Below are 18,118 nucleotides of genomic sequence, written 5' to 3'. Positions count from 1 at the left end.
TCCTCCTTAGTATGTATCACTAACACACTATGTTTTGCACAGAATGTCAGCTCTATGAGAACAAGAACTCCAGTTTCTTTTTTGTGCCTATATCCTCTGCACCAAAATGGTGTCTGGCATATTGTAGAATTTCAACCAACTTCTGCCAAGAAAATGAAAGGGGTCTGTGCACAGAAACACTGACCATAGTCAGGGCTCATCTGAGCCTAACCCTGGAATCAAAAACTGCAGGATATTATGGGCAATGAGCCTAATGCATGTCTGTGGCAAAGCAGTAGACAGCAAGCAGGTTCTGGATAGACCCACTGACTGCCCTACCTCCAAGGCCATCTCCTAGGGACATGGGGATGACAGAAGTCTAAAGAGGTCTGTTGAATGTGACTGTACGGGCAAGGTAAGTACCTGCTCCCCTACTGATGGGCATACTGATGGGCATTTGGCTTTGTTTCCAGGCCCCGTGATCACCCACCTTGTGCCCCTCCTCATTCAGGTACCCACTCCCCACCTCCCAGCTATGCTCCCAGGACATTGTCCACTGACCCTCCTTTGATACCCACACAACCATAACTTCCCCAATCTCTATCTTCAACTCTTCTGAACTCCAGACCATATAAAAGACATAATAGTTTATTGTGCACTTACTCTGTGCCAAGCACTATTCTCAGCGTTGTACGTGTTTTGTTTTATTTCATTGAATATCCACAGTGACACAAATGGTAGGTGGTATTAGATCCATTTTACAAATGATTTAAAGGAAGCCCAGAGAGGTTAAGTAACTTGCTCAAGATACACACTTCTTGCCCCCAAGTCCCATAGGCAACTCAAACTCAACATATCCATGATATAACGTATCTTCCTCTCCAAACCAGTTTGTCTGCCATGCATATTCTCAGGGGGCATATCTCCAATTCCCCAGGCCCAAGCCAAAAACTGAAATCAGCCTGACCCCTGCCAGTCCATACCCACTTCTCCCAATTTAAGCCCAAGCCATATAGATACCTCCTCGGTATCTAGTGAATCCTCTTTCCCCCACCTGCTGCTCCTCCTGGACTATTGCCTCTCACCATACTCCACCACAGGCTCCAATCTTCCCCTTTCCCAGCAGCTTGCACACTGCAGCTCAGGGAAGCTTGCTAAATCTCATGTCACCATGTTCCCATCTCCAGAAGAAAGCCCAGCCTCCTTGCCCCAGTCTCCTCAAACTGCAAAGTGCAGCAAGCAATCCCAGAACAGACAACCTTATCCTCTATTCGCTCTGCCTCCACCTCTGGAAAGCCATCCCTGACCTCTGCTCCACTGCTGGGCTAGGATCCCCCTCTGAACTCCACAGCCCCCTCTCTGCCACTTAGCTCCTTCCCCATGATTACCTATCCTCATTAGACTGTGCTCCTTGAAGGCAGAGACAGCCTCATCTTCTTCAACATCTGCAGTGCCCAGGCAGGGCCTGCACACAGGAGGTACTCAATAATTGCTGAAAGGCTGAATGCACAAACAATGACAGGAACCATGGGTGATGCTGCCTCTGAGTCCCACGAAGCAGGATAATTCCTGCTCCATTCCGGAGTGAGTGAGGATGCTGGCTGTCTCACCTCCAGCAACCTCTGTGCCTGTCCACCTGAATCCCATGAAGCCATTTCCTATCTCTGTACCTTTTGAAAGAACTTTCTTCTTTGCATCTTCCTTCTGACTCTGGATTTCCTTGGTGTGGGAGAGCTCTGGCACCAGGAGGAGGAGGAATCAAACCCCTTACCTACTTTCAGTCTACATTAGGCATTTTCAAGGCGAGGGGTGATTTTGCTTCCAGGGGTGAGAACATGGATTTTTGAAAGAAGATGAAAAAATCTTACTCTTTTTTGTATAATGTATTTTGTATAAAATAAACATATAAGTATACCTATGGTATTAAAATATGTGATTAAGAAATAAAATGGTGACTGGGTGATGGGCCCTGAGGGGGGCACTTGATGGGATGAGGACTGGATGCTTTTTCTATATGTTGGTAAATTGAACACCAAAAAACAAATAAATAAATAAATAAAATGTCTAAAAGGCTTCTGAGGGGAATAATAATGAAAAAAAAAAAAAAAAAGGTTGAGAAACTCTGATCTATACCTCCGAGGTATACCTCCGAGGTATTGCTTGGGCCTTGTTTTATCTGGTCCAAGGACTAGCTAGAACTGAAGGAGAGTCTAGAGTCCTATCCTAGGGCAGCTCACCCCCAGCTAGCTGTTTTCCTTTCCCCCAAAACCATCCCTTCCCTACACTAGGCCTGAAAAATCCACCATTCTGTGTCTGGCATCCTTTAATCTCCTGTTCCTACTGAGGCCGTAGGTTGTCTTCCCCTATTCTCCCCCAGGGTCGCCCCAGCTCCCAAGGCGGGAAGGAGTTAGAGACCTCTCAGCTCTGTGCTCCAGCCCTGGGCTACTGCATAACCATGGAGTTCCTGGAAAAATCCAGGAGGGAAGCCCAACCACAGGAGGCACCTAGGAAGTGAGGGTGCCACTGTGTTGGACAAGGCTTTCTTTATTGGAGTGGGGGGATAGGGTCACAAATAATCTTACTTAGAAGTAAGCACTTAGAAGTGCTCTAGGTGGATGGGGTCACTTAAGGGTGGGACAGTCTGGGCTAAAGGTCTGTTGGCAGGAGTCACAGAGACAGGGGTGAGGGAAGAGGTCATGGATGGGATTTGCATGGTCTTGGGCAGCACGGGTATTCTGCGGTCTTCATACACCATGGAGTTCTCCAGTATCTGGGGCCTCTGTGTGATGCTGGAGCCAATGAAGACCAAGTAGATGATGCCACCTAAGTAGGCACCTAGGAGCGGTGCCACCACTGGCACCCACCACCAGTCCCGGACCCTGCAGGCAAGAGGCAGAGGCCTGCTGAGGGGACTGGGGCCCAGCACAGCACCCACATCCAGTCAGGCTGAGACAGAGAGTAGAGCCTGAGTCTAGAGGAGTGACCCCCATTCTAGCCTAAGAGTTGCCCCTGAGCCTGCCCTGGTCAGCTTCAGTCTGATTCAGGGCCAGGGCTGATCTGTGGCAGGACTGACATTCAGTCCAAGAGCAGCATCTGCATCGGTGCTGATCAAGGGGAAAGAGGGGACCCACACCTGTCTCCCCAGACCACCTGGGAGTTTGGCAGGACTCTAGACTGCTGCTTCTCACATCACTCTCCCCTCCCTCTGCATGCAGGGGACCCAGAGAAAACTTTCAGGAATGGGCTGGGCAGGGCAGTACCTGAAGACCTGTATACCCCAGCCAGCAATGTAAGTGAAGAAGCGGGGAGGCAGGTCCCGGGATGGGTTCATGGCATAGCCTGTGTTCATGCCCAAGGACACTCCAATGACAATAATGAGGATGCCAATCACCAGGGCCTGTGTCCCTTGTAGTGCTGGGTTGTTCTCCTTGTCCGTGATGGCGAAGAGACATAGCTGGAGTATCCCTGTCACTATCACCTGGGGAGCAGAAACCGTGGCAGCCACCTGGGGCCCCTAGCCAAACCACAGCTTCAGCAGTGCCCCCAGCCCCAATCCACTGGCAGATACCTCATCCAGAGTTCTTGTCCCTTCTATTGTGAGGACTGCCTGCTAGATGGGGAGGGTTTAAGGAGGGGAACCCACACTGGACCACTGACCTCATCCAAGAAGCCCATCCACAACGTCAAGCGGTCAGGAAGGTAGGTGGCAAAAATGTTAGCGGTGGCTGTGGGACCAGTCACTGCCAGATGTCCGCCCGAAAATTCGATAATGGCTGCTGTGGAGACACAGACTGAGTGTGAACCTGCCACCAGCTTAACCCCACTGGAGCCCCAGGATTAAGGCTGTAGGATCCAGAGGTGGGGAGCACCTGTAAGGTTCTCTCCCAAATGTTTTCACAGACCAGGATACTAGGGTTGGATCTTCCCATTTTTCAGAGGAGGAGGCTAAGGCAAGAGATGGACAACCCAGGGCAGGACACTTACAGTAGAAGAGGAGGTAGATGGTGGCAGCAGCCAGGAAGGAACCCAGAAACTGACCCAGGATGTAAACAGGAAACTTCTTCCAGGACATGCGGCCTAGTGCACAGTTGGTGAAGGTCACGGCTGCATTCATGTGGGCCCCTGAGGGGAGGGGCAGAAGTGTTGGAGGTGTGAGAGCAGAGACAAACAATAATAACAAATAATATGAGAGCAACAATAACAATAATAATAACAGTATTTATGGAGTAGATTCATTTAATCCTCATAAAGACCCACAAGACAGAGACCACCATCTCCAATTCACCATTAAGGAAAGTAAGAAACAGAGAAATTAAATAACTTGCCTAAGTTGGCCCAGGTAGTAAAAATGGGGGATCCAGGGGAGCTTATGAAGATTCTGGGCAGAGAGGGTCAAAAGAAAGGGGTTCAGGGTGTTCTCCCTCCCCTCAGGCCAGTAAGGATGGTTTCAAGTGGACTTGGAGAAGGGGCTGGCTGGAGGTAAGCAGGAAGAGCCTAGAGGGGACACCTGGCCCTGCTGATCAGATGGGGCCCGGGCTCACTCACCAGAGATGTTCCCTGCCACGTGCACTCCCATGGTGACTCCAAAGCCAAAACCCAAGTTGACACCGAGGTAGCTCCCAAATTTATTTCCTAGAACCATATGTGCCACAGAGCCAAGGCCAAACACCTGCAAGGGAGGGCCTCTGAGAGGACTACCTGCACAGAAGCCCCAACCTCACAGGAGGCCTCAAGCTCAGTTTGGGCTCCTCATCCCCATGCCCCAGGCCACCATACATTGTTCTTGGAGACCCTCTGCCATGCCCTCCTTCTCCAGAAATTGTCCTGGCTTCTTCAAGATGTTACCAGGGAGAGCTGAGTGGGACTATACAAGGAGCTGGGAGAGAAGCAGCACCCACACTCCTAGACCCCAAGCCCAGGGGTTCAGGGTAGGAGGCAGGGCTTCAAGGAGGGCATGGCTGGTGTGGATTGAACCCCTCAGAGTATCTCACACTTCAACCTAACCTGCAGGAAATTTCTTCAAGGGATTGCCAAACTTCTGGCCTGGACTCTGCCAGAACCCCGCTCCCTATACACACAGTGGCCCTGGGAGCCCAGTGTGGTTCTACTCCTCTTGCCTTCAGCAACATTTCCATTGTCCTCAGCTGTCATTTCTGAATTTCTTGTTCTTGCCCATTCGTAGCTGCTGGATCACCTCAGAAGATCCCCCCCACCCCCCGCCCCCGGACCCTCTTCACAGGGAAATTAGAGGCCTGAAGCTAGGCCCTCACTCAACCTCCCACAGCTCCCACCGGAATCTATATCCACCTTCCCCTTCAGCTCTGGTTCTGGTGCCCAGGCTCTCCATCCCTCTCCAGTCACCTCCCTCTTGCCTGTATCTTCCACCCTCCCCTTGACTGCTCCCACAGACTCAGGTGTCTTCCTTCTTGCCTGAGCCCAGCCTCTCTGTCTAGCTGTGGACTCCTGGACACCCCTCCCTGTGTGGACCTAGCTCTAAGAAAGAATACACTGGCTGGCTCCTTGATCCCTTCCCTTGCTCTCCCTCTACAATCTGGCTCTTGCTTCCATATATCATGGACATCAAAGCTCTCCCTGAGGGCTCCAGCCTCCTGATTTCCTAATGGTCCCTTCAGACTTGTTTTACTTTGCTAACTTAGACCTTTTTAACCACTCTGTGCTTCTGGAAGGTCCCTTCTCTTTGGCCTCCACATCTCTGTCTTTCCTGGTTTCCTCTTACTTCCACAGCCTCCCTCTCTATAGTTTCTTCCCACATTTTTCTTTCTTCATCTGTCTCGTGAATATGGATGACTCCAGCGCTCATTCCTGGTGCCTTTCATGTCTCTCCCCAGTCACTCTTCCTGGGCCTTCTTACCACGTCTATGGCTTCAGAGATGCCTGATGCACTAAAATTCCCAAAACCTCCACCTAGGAGCTAGATCCCTATCTTCAAATACATACTGGGAGTCTGGGTTTTTCAAAGACTAGATGTATGGGTTTTTCAAAGGCTCTACGTTGAAAGCTTACCATCTCTCAGAAAATGTGATCCTCATCCTATGTTCCCCATTCCAGTTGTCCAAATTTGAGCTTCCTCACCCTCATCCTCCACACCCAACCAGCTCTGCCCGCATTCTATCCAGATCTTACCCACCCTCCTCCTTGCAGCCAGCGTGACCTTTCTAACAGAAAAATTTGATCATGTCTGCCCCTTGTTCAAACATTTACTGGCTTCCCTCCATTTCTAGGATAAAGTCCAAACTCAGTAGGCCACAATTTAAGACCCTGTATAATTTTCTCTCTTCTGCTTCCCAGTTTCATGTCTGCTCCAGTGTGCTCTATGTTTAGCAATGTTATTACAACTAAACAATAACAACCATTTATTGAGTGTTTGTTGTATGCTAGACATTTGTAAGCAAGTTATATCTATCAGGGGCAGCCCCGGTGGCGCAGTGGTTTGGCACCATGGTTTGGCGCCGCCTGCAGCCTGGGGTGCAATCCTGGAGACCCGGGATCGAGTCCCACATCAGGCTCCCTGCATGGAGCCTGCTTTTCCCTCTGCCTGTGTCTCTGCCTCTCTCTCTGTGTCTATGAGTAAATAAATAAAATCTTTAAAAAAAAAAAAAAGTTATATCTATCACCTCCTTTAACCCTTACACCAACTTATGCATTAGGTGCTCTAATTCTCCCCATTTGATGGACTGTTAGCCAAGTCCTAGAGAAGCTGAGTGGCTTGTCCAAAATACACAGCCTGCATGGAGGGAGCCAAGGTTTTAATGTAGGCAGTCACTGTGTCAAACAATTCAAACCAAACAACATACTGCTCCCTGCATGCCTTGTTTTCTAATGCTTCTGTGGTTTTGTGTTGTGTTATTCCCTCTCTCTGGAATACCTCATCTCAGATTCTGAAAAATCAATATTCTTAAGCCACATTAAGATGGCACCTCCTTTGAATATTCCATGTGCTTTAGATATACTGTCTCTGAGGGATCTATAGATGTCGGGGCTGCTGGAAATAGAAGTCTAGATCCATCATCCAATATGATGGCCTCTAGCCACATGCAGCTATTAAGTACTTGACATGTGGCTAGTCCAAATTGAGATCTGCTCTAAGTGTGAAGTACACACCAGATTTCAAAGACATAGGAAAAAAAGAATGTAGAATGTCTTATTAATAATTTTATACTGATTACCTATTGAGCTGGCGATATTTTGGATATATATATATAAATACAATAATTATTCAAATTAATTTCATCTATTGCTTTTTACCTCTTTAATGTGGCTACTAGAAAGTTTTAAATTACATGTGCGGCTCATATTGTATTTCCCTTGCACATCTCTGTTCTAGTGTTTTTGAAGAAGGAAAGCTGAAGAATTGTGGACATGGGGGCTATAGATAAAGCCATCAAGGAGGATGAAGGTGAGATGATGGTCAGCTGAGGGCTGAACCTAGAGCTGCACATAAGTCGGTGTTAGAAACTCTGGCTGGAGCAGGTGTTGACACGGGAGAGGAACAAAGGAAGAATGTGCCTGCAACACCAAAGAGAAACAGAGTTTCCCAGGAGGTTGTGGTCCCCACCATCACATGCAGCCTCTGGGTCAAGTGCATAAAAGCCTGAAAAGCATCCCTTTGGATATGACCATCCAGCAGTCCTTAGTAATGTGGTGAGGACTACATCATCAGGCCATAGAAACAGAAATTAGGTACCAGAAATTGAGAGGTGATGAAGAAGAGGTGAAAGGGGCAGCCCGGGTGGCTCAGCGGTTTAGCGCCGCCTTCAGCCCAGGGTGTGATCCTGGAGACCCGGGATTGAGTCCAGCCTGCTTCTCCCTCTGCCTGTGTCTCTGCCTCTCTCTGTATGTGTCTCTCATGAATAAATAAATAAAACCTTGAAAAAAAAAAAAAGAAGAGTTGAAGGATACCACTGTAGACATCTCTTTGAGAACCTGTCTGAGGAGGGAGGGAGGGAGGGAGAGCATGATAATTGAAGGGGCTCACAGAGGGAAGGGAAGATGTTTTGTGCTGTGCCAGTCTAAGTAGAGAGACTTCAGTATGGTAAGGTTGAGAGAGGGAGAGGCTCTCCCTCAAAATGGAACAAAGTACCTGGGTAGACTGGAGGGTGGGACTGGTATAGGAATGGAGGGTCCTCCGTGAAGGAGGAGCCTGCCCTGGCCAAGGAGGGGACACATGGGTGCACAGGTAAGTGGAGTCTGGTGCTGCAGGGTTAGGTGGGTGAGCCAGACACAGGAAGCCTGCCTGATGGTTTTCTCTGTTAAGCTAGAAATCCAGCCATTTGCTGATTTAAAAAAAGGGGGGGGGGGTGCAGAGTACAAGGCAGCCTTGAGAAAGTTCAAGAACAAGTCAGATAGCCTCAATAGGATTGGGGAGAGGCAGTTGAGCAGGGCCATGTATGTCCCCCAAAAACACCAGGACAAGTGCAAGGAAGCCCAGAGGCAGACTGGCTTAAGGCCAAGGGTAGGATGAGGCAGGAGAGGACAGGAACAGATGAGGCATTGGGGTGGAGAGTGAGAACAGGACAGCTGACAGGCTTGAGGAGGGTTGGGAGGTGCAGGAGCTGGAGCACATACAGAGAGTGCACATTTCCAAGTAGGAGCTCAAAACCATTTACTAAAAATAATGAATGAGTGAATAAACCCCTCATGACCTCCTGTGTCAAAGTTGCCAACTGGCAGCCCATGGGCCAGTTAAACCAGAACACATGTTTTGTTTGGGTAACTTGGTTTTGACAACCAGAAGTTTCAGCCTCTCTTGAAAAATCAGAAGCTCGGGCAACACCGGCCTGCATTCCACCCAGTGTGGCAGTAGTCAACTGGAGCAGTGGCAAAGATGCCTTTGCACAGGCTGGTACTCCGCACTTAGCCACAGTTCCCTCTGCTCTGAGTTGACTCTCTGGCCCCCACAGCATGTAAGTTTGCAACTCCTCTGTTTCTGGCTCATGTTGACAGCTGGTTTTCCAGGCCTCTAATGGCCTAGCCCCTCCTCTCCATGGTCAGTGAACGTGGCCCAGCCCATTCAAGTCCCAATAGGTACGAGGCCAGCCCTGAGCACAACACTCTGGAGGCTGTAGAACGGAACAGAGTAGAACAGTCCACTTCCCTGATCCTGGCTGCAGTAAATGGGGCCCAAGGTCACACTCGTTTTTCTGACAAAATCTTCCCCCTGATGACTGAGCTTCCTGTAACTGAAAAAGCCCCCAGTTCTTGTCACAGGCCCAACAACTGAAAGTAATAACACAATGTTCTATATGAGCTTATACCTCCCTGAGTTCTTTTATAGTAGTGTTATTCCCCTTCCATCCTCACAACAAATCTGCCAGCAAATGTTTCTGTTCCTATTCCACAGATTGGGAAACTGAGGCCCCGAGACTACTAAAAGCCTAAAAGTTAGGGCCTTACCTCAGCTGGGGGAGAATTAACAAGCCAGAGTGTTGTGAATCCTGCCTTAGCTAAACTAAGGGACAGAGTGTAAAGAGACTAAGGTTCAAGACTGTGATGTTAGATTGGAGTGGATTTAATCTTAACTTAAAATGTCATCTTGGACAAATAACTTCGTCTCATCGGGGCTCAGTTTTCCCATCTTTGAAATAGGATAATAATAGAACCTCCCTCATAGACGGAACACAACCCTTTGCTGTAAGGATTTGAGAAGATACTGTACAGGAGGTAGTACCTCCTATATCCATGGTTCCAAGGTTTAACGGCCCTCATGAGGCTGGAATGTCTTGTCATAAATGAATGACTTAGCCCTGGATTAAGGCTGGACACCATCCAGTTGCCATCCTTACAGCTCAGGAGTCTAAACAGTAGGGCAGGTAACGGGGAAAGGGAAGAAGGCAGGAAGCAGGGAGGGGGAGCAGTCGAGAGTGCTTATCATGACAAGAGACCACCACATATGTCCCACACGTATACTGGGTATCTGCCAGCTTGTTGTGGCTGTTCCATTTATCAACAAGGAAGCTAAAGTCCTAAACAGTTAAGATACCTGTAAAAAAGTCACACCTCTAGAAGATAGCAGAGCCAGGATTCAACCAACTCCACAGTCCATAAAGGTCCAATTCAACATGCTAAATAACTGAGAAGACAGGGGTGGCCTCAGTGGCTCAGACGGTTGAGCGTCCAACTCTTAGTTTCAGCTCAGGTCATGACCTCCATGTTGCCAATCCCTACAGACCCTTGCCAGTAGTCACTTTCTCTGGCCTGTCTGCAGCCTCCCACTGCTGACCACTCCCTCCTGGTGGACCCACCCTTCTATCACAGGTCTCTCCACTCTTCTCGTCTCACTTTTCTGGCCACTCCTCCTCAGCCTTCTTTGCGTGCTCCTCTTCAGGGTTCTGTCCTCAGCTTATTTTTTTTTTTTCCTCTCTCTATACACTCTCACTGGATAGTTTTATAACCACCATCCATAGTCTGATGAGTTCTCAACTCCTTACTTCCAGCCCAAGTCCCTTTCTTGAGCTCCAAACCTCTATATCCAATCTCCTAAATGTCTCCACTGGAACTCACCTGATCACAACCAAACTGACCTCACTTCTCATTCTGCAGAGGGCCCGGGCTCCAGCACCTTCCTCTCATCTGCTGCTTGCAAAGCCTCAATTCTTCCACAGCTCCTTCAAATGTGAGCTTTCTTCTCTATCCCTGGACCAGTCATCACCATCTCTCTATCCTAGGTCAACAGCCTCCTAACTGCTTCCCACCAGTTCTGCTGAGGCCCACACTGCACCCCAAACCGCCTTCTAAAATCTGAATCTGAACACATCACTCCCCAGCTTGAAAACCTTTAGGGTCTCCTCATTGCCCTCGGTATTAATTCTCAAAGCATGACGCTCAATGACACTTCTCTCTAATCTCTGTACTCTTAGTTTCCCTTCTCACCACTTCCAGCCATGCTCCCTGACACCTGTGCCCCAACCCATGGTTTTGTTCTGCCCCCCACATAGTATGATCTCATTCTCTCCCAAAAAGACAACCAGAAAGAGCTCTCTTCTTACTTTCCTGTGTTTCCCCATCAGGACTCCAGGTCCAAGGCTGAAGAATGGATAATGTGACTCAAGGGTCAGTGGTGGGGAGGGGGTCATGGATTGCTTTCACTGAACTCCACCCTCCTGGGGCCCAGGGGTTCCTGACCTTTCCTCAGAGCCCGCCCCATCTGTGTCACCTACCACTCACCATCATGACATACGTGCTCATGAACTCAGCCAAGAACTCTCGCACCATATCCTTCTGCAATATTGCTCGCATCCTTGTTGTTATGGGCGATGAGACCATCTTGGAGCCTCGAGTGGACCTGGAACAGCAGCCCAAGCCCCGTGGGAAGGAAAGAGAGTCAAGTGCATTCGCTGCCCATTGCCCTTTAACTCATGGCTGTTAATGGGTAACCCAGAGGTTACCCACACACACCTCCTCTTGCCCAGGGCAGCTGGTACAGCTGGGATCAGAGACAACTGAGAGCCACAGGGGTGTGGAGCAGGACTGGTGCTAGATGGCCAGGCTAGGTCCCTCCTTTCCGGAGGAGACTGGACCAGTGGGAAGGGTACACTAATGAGGCCATTTTGCAGAGGGGGCAGTGGGGAGCTGGCAAGTGCCATCTGAGTGCCAGTGAGTCTCAGAAAAGAAGCAGATGGGAGAGGGCAAGCAGACAAGTGGAGCTCAGCTGTCCCTCTGTCCGTCTGCCTGCCTGTCTATCTGCAGGATCCAGGCTTTGGGAACACAGGCCAGGCATCAAGCAGGACCTGTTAAAAGTGAGGCACTCTGCAAACAACACAGGGTGTGGCAAAGTCTGCTCAGGGCTCTATAAACACGGAGGCCTGACACTTGCATCAGGTTCTGCCAGAGATGAGGGAATCTGCAAAGTGCATGGGGCTCTGTAGCCAGGTTGACACAAACAGACTTCGGTGCGTGAACAAATGAATGAATGAACAAATGAGAGAGAGGGTGGAGGAAAGGAAGGACTGGATCTTCCACTCTGTTGTATGCTCAGTGCCTAGCACAGGATCAAACACAGAGGTGCAAGATATATTGCCCAATGAATAAAAACTGGGGAATTCGTCTGTCATACTCTCCATTAAATCCCCAGAACCTCCTACAGGGCCTGGCACATGGTATGTGCTTGACAACTATTTAGTAAGTGTATGGTTGAATGGATAGATAGACAAAAAACTGAGTTACAGGCTCCATCATCTGCTCTGAGGGGAGGATAGAGAGTTCTGGTTTGGGGAAGGAAATGGGGTCTGGAGGCTGAAGAAGAGGTGGAAGGCGACAGATACTATTAGGTGTGGCCTTGGTGCTTGTTCAGACTGGTGACCCTCCCCTGCTGTATACCCAAAGCTGACACCAGCCTCTCAACTATCTCATCCTGGTAGGAATAACGACAACACTGCCCCACCCCATCCCAGGCTTCCTGAAATCTCCCCGACCTCACAGCAGCACAGAATAAGCAGAGGGAGTAAGAAACATAAATCAGACCTGGATAAAACACCTTCCCCTTTTCTGGCTGAGACCCTATGTGTAATCTCACCTACCCTAGTGCTTGCTCTCTCCTTACCCCAAGGAAACAAACCAATGGTTGAGCATATGGAGGGGGATATAGAGTTGCCCAGATAATTTACTGGCTTCCATCCAACTCCAGTTCCCATGCAGCATCATATGCCCCTATGGCCAGCCTCTCAGGTATGAAGAAGCGCCTGTGAGTACCCTGAGGCAGGCAGGTACCCATGAGGGTCCTGGCAAAGTACCACAGAGGCAGTGAAGAGGTGGACAGAGCAGAAAGCCAAGGACACCAAGAGAATTTTCCGACTCTGATCCCTTCCTTCTCATCACACAGCAGGCAGGACACAGTAAGCAACAAATAACCACCAACCAGCCACTGGCTCAAAGATTTATCAAATGGCTGCTATGTTCAAGCCCTGTAGCAATGAACATTGTCATGATCCCTGCTCTCAGGAAGAAAAGCAATGAAGCTATTGCTGTAAAGAGTGAGGAGTGTTGCCACAGGTGAAGGGTTAGTTCTACTGGATTTCAGGAAGGAAACAAGTCCCTTCCCAGAGGAAGGGATAGGAGGGTATCCCATGGGAAGGGAAACAAGTTGAGAATGGAAGGCTGGGCAGATGAAGGAACATCAGGGGAGGGGTGGGAAGAGGGCTTGCCACTAAGACAGTGTGTAATATGTCGACAAGCTCCCCAAGGATGGGCCAGCCAGAGAGAGGAGAGAAAGTGGCATGAGGTGGGCAGAGAGGGGCACAGGGCCAGATGACAGAAGGCCTCATGGCCTATGTTAGGGAGTCTGAACTAGACCCAGAGGGCCAGGGGGTTCAGTGGAGGATTTAAGCAGGAGCACTGCCTCCTCTATGGAAGCTGGGATGAGAGAACAAGGGTGGGGGTATGGCAAGCAATTAGGAAGCTTCTGCCAGAGACTGCTCAAGTGGTGATAGCAGCCTGAGCCAAGAAGGTGCCATGGAGACAGCTAGAAGACAGTAAAAATGACACACTTGGTATTTGATTGAAAAGAAAAATAGAGAAGGAAGTCAGGGATGACCTCAGGTTCAGGAAGAGCAGCAGAGTGACAAGTGAGCCCAGGAGAGAAGCTGTAGGCATAGGCAGGACCATGAGGAACCCCTCTCACTGTGTGGAATTTGAAGAGCCTCCTAACCATCTAGGTGGAGATAGGCAGTAAAACAGAGGCAGCTGGTCATGTCTTGTCTAGACATACACATCCAGAGGTCATAGGTGGTCATTTGATCCCTGGCAGAGATGAGACAGCTCAAGGAGAGGGTGTAGAATGAAAAACTGGCCTACAAGCCAAGAAGCTAATGGTAAACCACATAATTATCTAATAATATCTGCTAACCAAGGAGCAACTCACCAACCAACCCTTCAACTAACAACTCACCAATCAACCCTTCAACTAATTAATTAATCTAGCAACTTAGCTAACTGATGGACTTTCCTGTTCACCAGCTCATTTAATTATCAATCAATCAACCAACCACCTATAAGCCAGCCATGCCCCAGCCAGTATGGTATACAAACCCAGTCTCCACCCTTGGATCACTCCATCTAATGGATCTGATAGATAACAGCAGCAACATCAGAGGCAAGAAGCCAGGGGTGGGAGGTGAGACCTGCAGACTTCTGAAGAGTGGGCAGGTGGTAGCCTAAAGTGCCTATGGAGGAGGAGAGAAGTGGTGGAAAGAATGGTGGGAGTGAGTACATTCTAGATATTTTAGGAGATGTGACTAAATATGAGGCATGGGAGACAGAAGTGTCAAGGACACTGGCTTGAGCAATGGAGAAAGGGATCCTTGGCTGACTGAGAATACAGGAGGAAGAAAGGGCTTGGGGTGTGGAGGCTGTTTTTAACTGGAACTGAGTTGCCTGTGGGACATTAGTGGGTCTTTGGAGACAGTGTTGAAAGCCCCAGAGAGTCCAGCACAAGGGGAGCCATTAATTCTCTCCATCCAGGAGTGCATACATAAAAAATATCTGTGGAGCTGCCAGGCAGCAATGAAATGTAATAAGCAAGTATATTTGCGTGTTAGAGGGTAGTATGGTGCACCTGGGTGGCTCAGTTGGTTAGGCATCTGACTCTTGATTTCTGCTCAGGTCATGATATCAGGGTTGTGAGAGCGAGCCCTGCGTTTGGCTCCATGCTGGGCATGGAGCCTGCTTAAGATTCTCTCTTTCCCTCTCCAAAGGGAGGAAGGGAATGAGAACGAAAGAGAGAGAGAGAGAGAAAGAGAGAGAGAGAGGGAAGGAAGGAAGGAAGGAAGGAAGGAAGGAAGGAAAATAGTATGGCCTATGGGGAAAATTAGAGCAGGGAAAAGGCAGTTAGGATGAGCCTCACTGAGAAGATGACAGACATGAGGTGGTGAAGGAAGAGCCTTTCAGACAGAGGGAAAAATCACTAAACGACTCTGAGTATGTTTGAATGAAAGGAAAGGTCAGTGCGACTGGAGAGAGAAAGAGCAGGGACGGCATGGGGGAAGATCAGAGAGGAAACCAGGACTAAAAGGCAGGGCCTTGGCCATTGCAAGGACTTTGGCTCTTATTGTCCTTCAAAGAGACCTGAGCCCATGAGGATGAGAGGCAGCGAGTTCAGTTCAGTTGAGCACCACCTACATAAAGGCAGTCGGAACCTACTCACCAACTCCTTGGCCCTCACCCAACTTTTCTGAGCATCCCATCACCCCAGGGCCCAGGCGGAAGAGCCCCTTCCTCTGGGCCTCATGATCCAGTGGGAGATGGGAAGGAGAGGGGCTGGGGGCATCAGCCATGAGGGAGAGGCTGAGAATAGGGCAGGAAGGGCACAGGGGTGCACTAGGGGGTTGGGGGCCAGGAGGCTGGAGGAGGAGAATGGGTAGGATACTTACCGCCTCTTCCTATCTGATTGAGTCATGTTCTGTCTTTTGAGATTTTTAGATGCTGTGGCGCCAAAGAGAGGTCATTAGCGCTGGGGGGCACAGAACTTGGCCCCACATTCTCATCAGACCTCAGCCTCCCAGGGGATAAGCCACAGGGACAGGTCCTGCCGGTTCCAATCTCTCAACCGAGCCAAGCTAGCAAGGAGGGGTGTGGATGTGCTTCAGCCAATGGGAAAAGGCCCTGGAGTCCCACCCCCTCTGCCCATGCTGGCCTCAGGACCCCGGACCAGGCCTTTCACAGGTCCTCCTGACTTCCCCAGGTTGCAGCCCAGCCTCGGACAGTGGAGATGCCTACAGCCTCCCCTCAGTGGCTCCACCCTCACATATATGGGTACTACTGCCTTTAATCTAACCTCAAGCCCCTTGCTGCTCACTTAAATTCTGATTTTCCAGGCCCTTTCCCTTGTGCACGCGTGCGCACACACACACACACACACACACACACACACACACACACACACACATACATATACACTGAGATCCTGAGAATTCATTTAGTCCATAGTTCTACCTCAGAACAAAGTCTGCCCTCTTACCTTTCCTGAAAATTCCCCAGTGTATTCCTATTGTCCACACAAACGGCCACTCAGAGGTAACCCTTGAGTTTCCCCATCCTGTGAGCTCCCCTCGCTACAGCACATCCCTAGCCCAGACTGTAGAACCGTGCAGCCCCAGCCCCAGCTTCCCATTCTAGCTAAGCTAGCCATCAACCCATCTTTCTGATCTGCATGACTGGCCTGGTCTGAGCGCCCTCCTCCTCCCCAGGCCAGTGCTCTCCTGACAGCCCAGCCCTATACACCCTCCCAACCTCTGCTGCACTGCTCTCAACAGTAAATTTACAGGTAAGGAAACTAAAGAACAAAGTGTGTGACATGCCTGTGTCACCCAGCAACTCAGGACTAAAGCAGAACAAACATCCTGGCTTTCAACTCCCAGCTGGGGTTCCTTCCCCAGACAGTCTCATAGTCATCTCCCCCCCAACATGATCCCCAGGAAGTAGCCCTCTGAGGCCTGAGCCACAGGGAAGGCCCCCCTGTCCCCAGCCCTGCCTGGAGCCCAACTTACTCTACTGAAGTGCCTTGTTTCTCAGTGTTCACTTTAGGCACATCTCAGTTATAGCAGGTCTTGGTCTTGTTCCTCTATGACTGTCCTGGGCTCTGGCTGCACCCCCAGCAGGGACTCCACTGTCCCTGTGTCCCCAGTCTAGAGCCTGCCTTTCAGCCCTCTTCGGGGTGGCCCCACGCACTGCTTTGCTCTGCTCCTCCAGGGGAGAGGTCAGTGGGGCAGGGGTTTGGCCCCTGCCACTTGGGCCAAGTCCAGACACACTGCCTAAAATAGCATCCTTTCTCCTGCCAGCGGCGCCACGGAGACTAGGTTCTGAGGCAGCCCTTGTGAGGTCAGAGGTGGAGCTCAGGGTGGGTCCCAGAGGAAGGGCCTGCCCTCCAAGCCAGGTGTCCAGCCCAAAGCCAGAGGAAGCCCTCCCAGCGCCCCAGACCTAGAGGAGGCTCCAGAGGCTCCAGAGCTCCTGGCTGTGAGAAGAGACATGTAGAATGGGAACTGGAAATAGAAAGACCTGGAGATCAACAGCCTGTCGTGGAGGGGTTGGAGAAGAGACCCTGCTTGAGTTCTCAGGAAATCCCTATTCTAAAGGAGGAAAGTGAAACTCAGGCCCCCTCCCAGTCTCAGGGGAAGGAATGACACTTAAGCCATGTTTGCAGAGAAACCTTGGTCTAAGAGGCCATATAGAAAGGCAAGCCTGATCCTCTGGGGTCCCTAGTCTGTAGAGCAGAGAGAAGCCTGGGCCTCCTCCTAAGAGCCCTCATCTGAGCAGGGGAAGGGGAAACCTATGCCCGATCATCAGGACAATGCCTCCCTTGGGAACAGCAAGCAAAGCCTCTGGGAAGGAGCCAAAGCTGGAGCAGAGTGTGAGGGCATCTGCCCAGGGCTGCAGAGCCTTAGTGACTAAGGTACAGGCAGGAGTGAACTAGGGGATCAGCTGTCATCTGAGAGGACTTCTGGAGCCAGGACACTGCTGGGGCAATGTGGTGTTTGAGCAGATGACCCAGTGCCGAGACTTGGCAAGTGGTTGCTTGTCTGCAGACTTTGAGGAGAACTGCAGGTGGAGTGGTGGATGGTGGGCAATAAGTCCCAGAAACATCTGAGGCCCCACAGCCCCTCAGTTGTGGGGAGGCCACATAGGATTTGGTTGCCCAAAGCTAGCTCTGGTAATAGAACTGTCCTCTAGAGGGTGCCAACAGACCAAGCCAGGTGTGAACGTGCACTGTCCTTGTCCCTATCACCACAAATTGCCCTGCAGGTCACTCTGCGGGGAAATGCAGGGGCAAGCTGCAATCTGAGGGCTTCCTGGTCAGAAGCTGTCCTTAAGAAGCAAACTCTTTCACTGCTCTCCTCAGTGCTGACGTTCTGTCCCTCATTTATTTACCACTCTGCAGACTCAAGTGGGCTCGTGATAATGAGTCCTTTCAGGGAGGAGATGTACCCTTGGACATGGGAGACACCTGCCTTCATTCCCTTCTGACGTGTACAGTCAGGGTTAAGGTCAGGGTCAGGGAAGGGTCAAAAGTGAAGCTGCAGCCTGGGTTGAGGTCAGAGCTTGGGCAACCTTGGACTAGGCTGGGATCAAGTTGGTGAGAAGGGGACCTGAGGTCCATTTGGTTAGAGTCAGGGATTGAGCCCTGGACTCA

General features: G+C 50.2%; 1 protein-coding gene across 4 annotated transcripts; it reads right to left on the bottom strand.

Moving 5' to 3' along the window:
* Positions 1-611: 611 nt before the first annotated feature.
* Positions 612-16,681, bottom strand: AQP7 (aquaporin 7). Of its 4 annotated transcripts, none has more exons than XM_072728098.1 (8): positions 16,479-16,681; positions 15,363-15,548; positions 11,164-11,281; positions 4,525-4,648; positions 3,964-4,101; positions 3,637-3,755; positions 3,240-3,457; positions 612-2,858 (listed from the first exon to the last, which is right to left on the bottom strand). In XM_072728098.1, exons 2-8 carry the CDS (start codon positions 15,386-15,388, stop codon positions 2,576-2,578), a joined length of 1,026 nt encoding a protein of 341 aa, XP_072584199.1. In that variant the 5' UTR covers positions 15,389-15,548; positions 16,479-16,681; the 3' UTR covers positions 612-2,575. The 4 variants fall into 4 exon arrangements, with proteins under 4 accessions (XP_072584199.1, XP_072584200.1, XP_025864818.1 ...); XM_072728099.1 differs by having other exon boundaries at positions 3,637-3,752; XM_026009033.2 differs by lacking the exon at positions 15,363-15,548 and having other exon boundaries at positions 16,479-16,678.
* Positions 16,682-18,118: the final 1,437 nt, after the last annotated feature.

This window comes from Vulpes vulpes, chromosome 12, assembly GCF_048418805.1.
Source record: "Vulpes vulpes isolate BD-2025 chromosome 12, VulVul3, whole genome shotgun sequence".
Lineage (NCBI taxonomy): Eukaryota > Metazoa > Chordata > Mammalia > Carnivora > Canidae > Vulpes > Vulpes vulpes.
The sequence above is the reverse complement of the archived record's forward strand: the minus strand, read 5'-3'. Positions and strand labels throughout refer to the sequence as shown.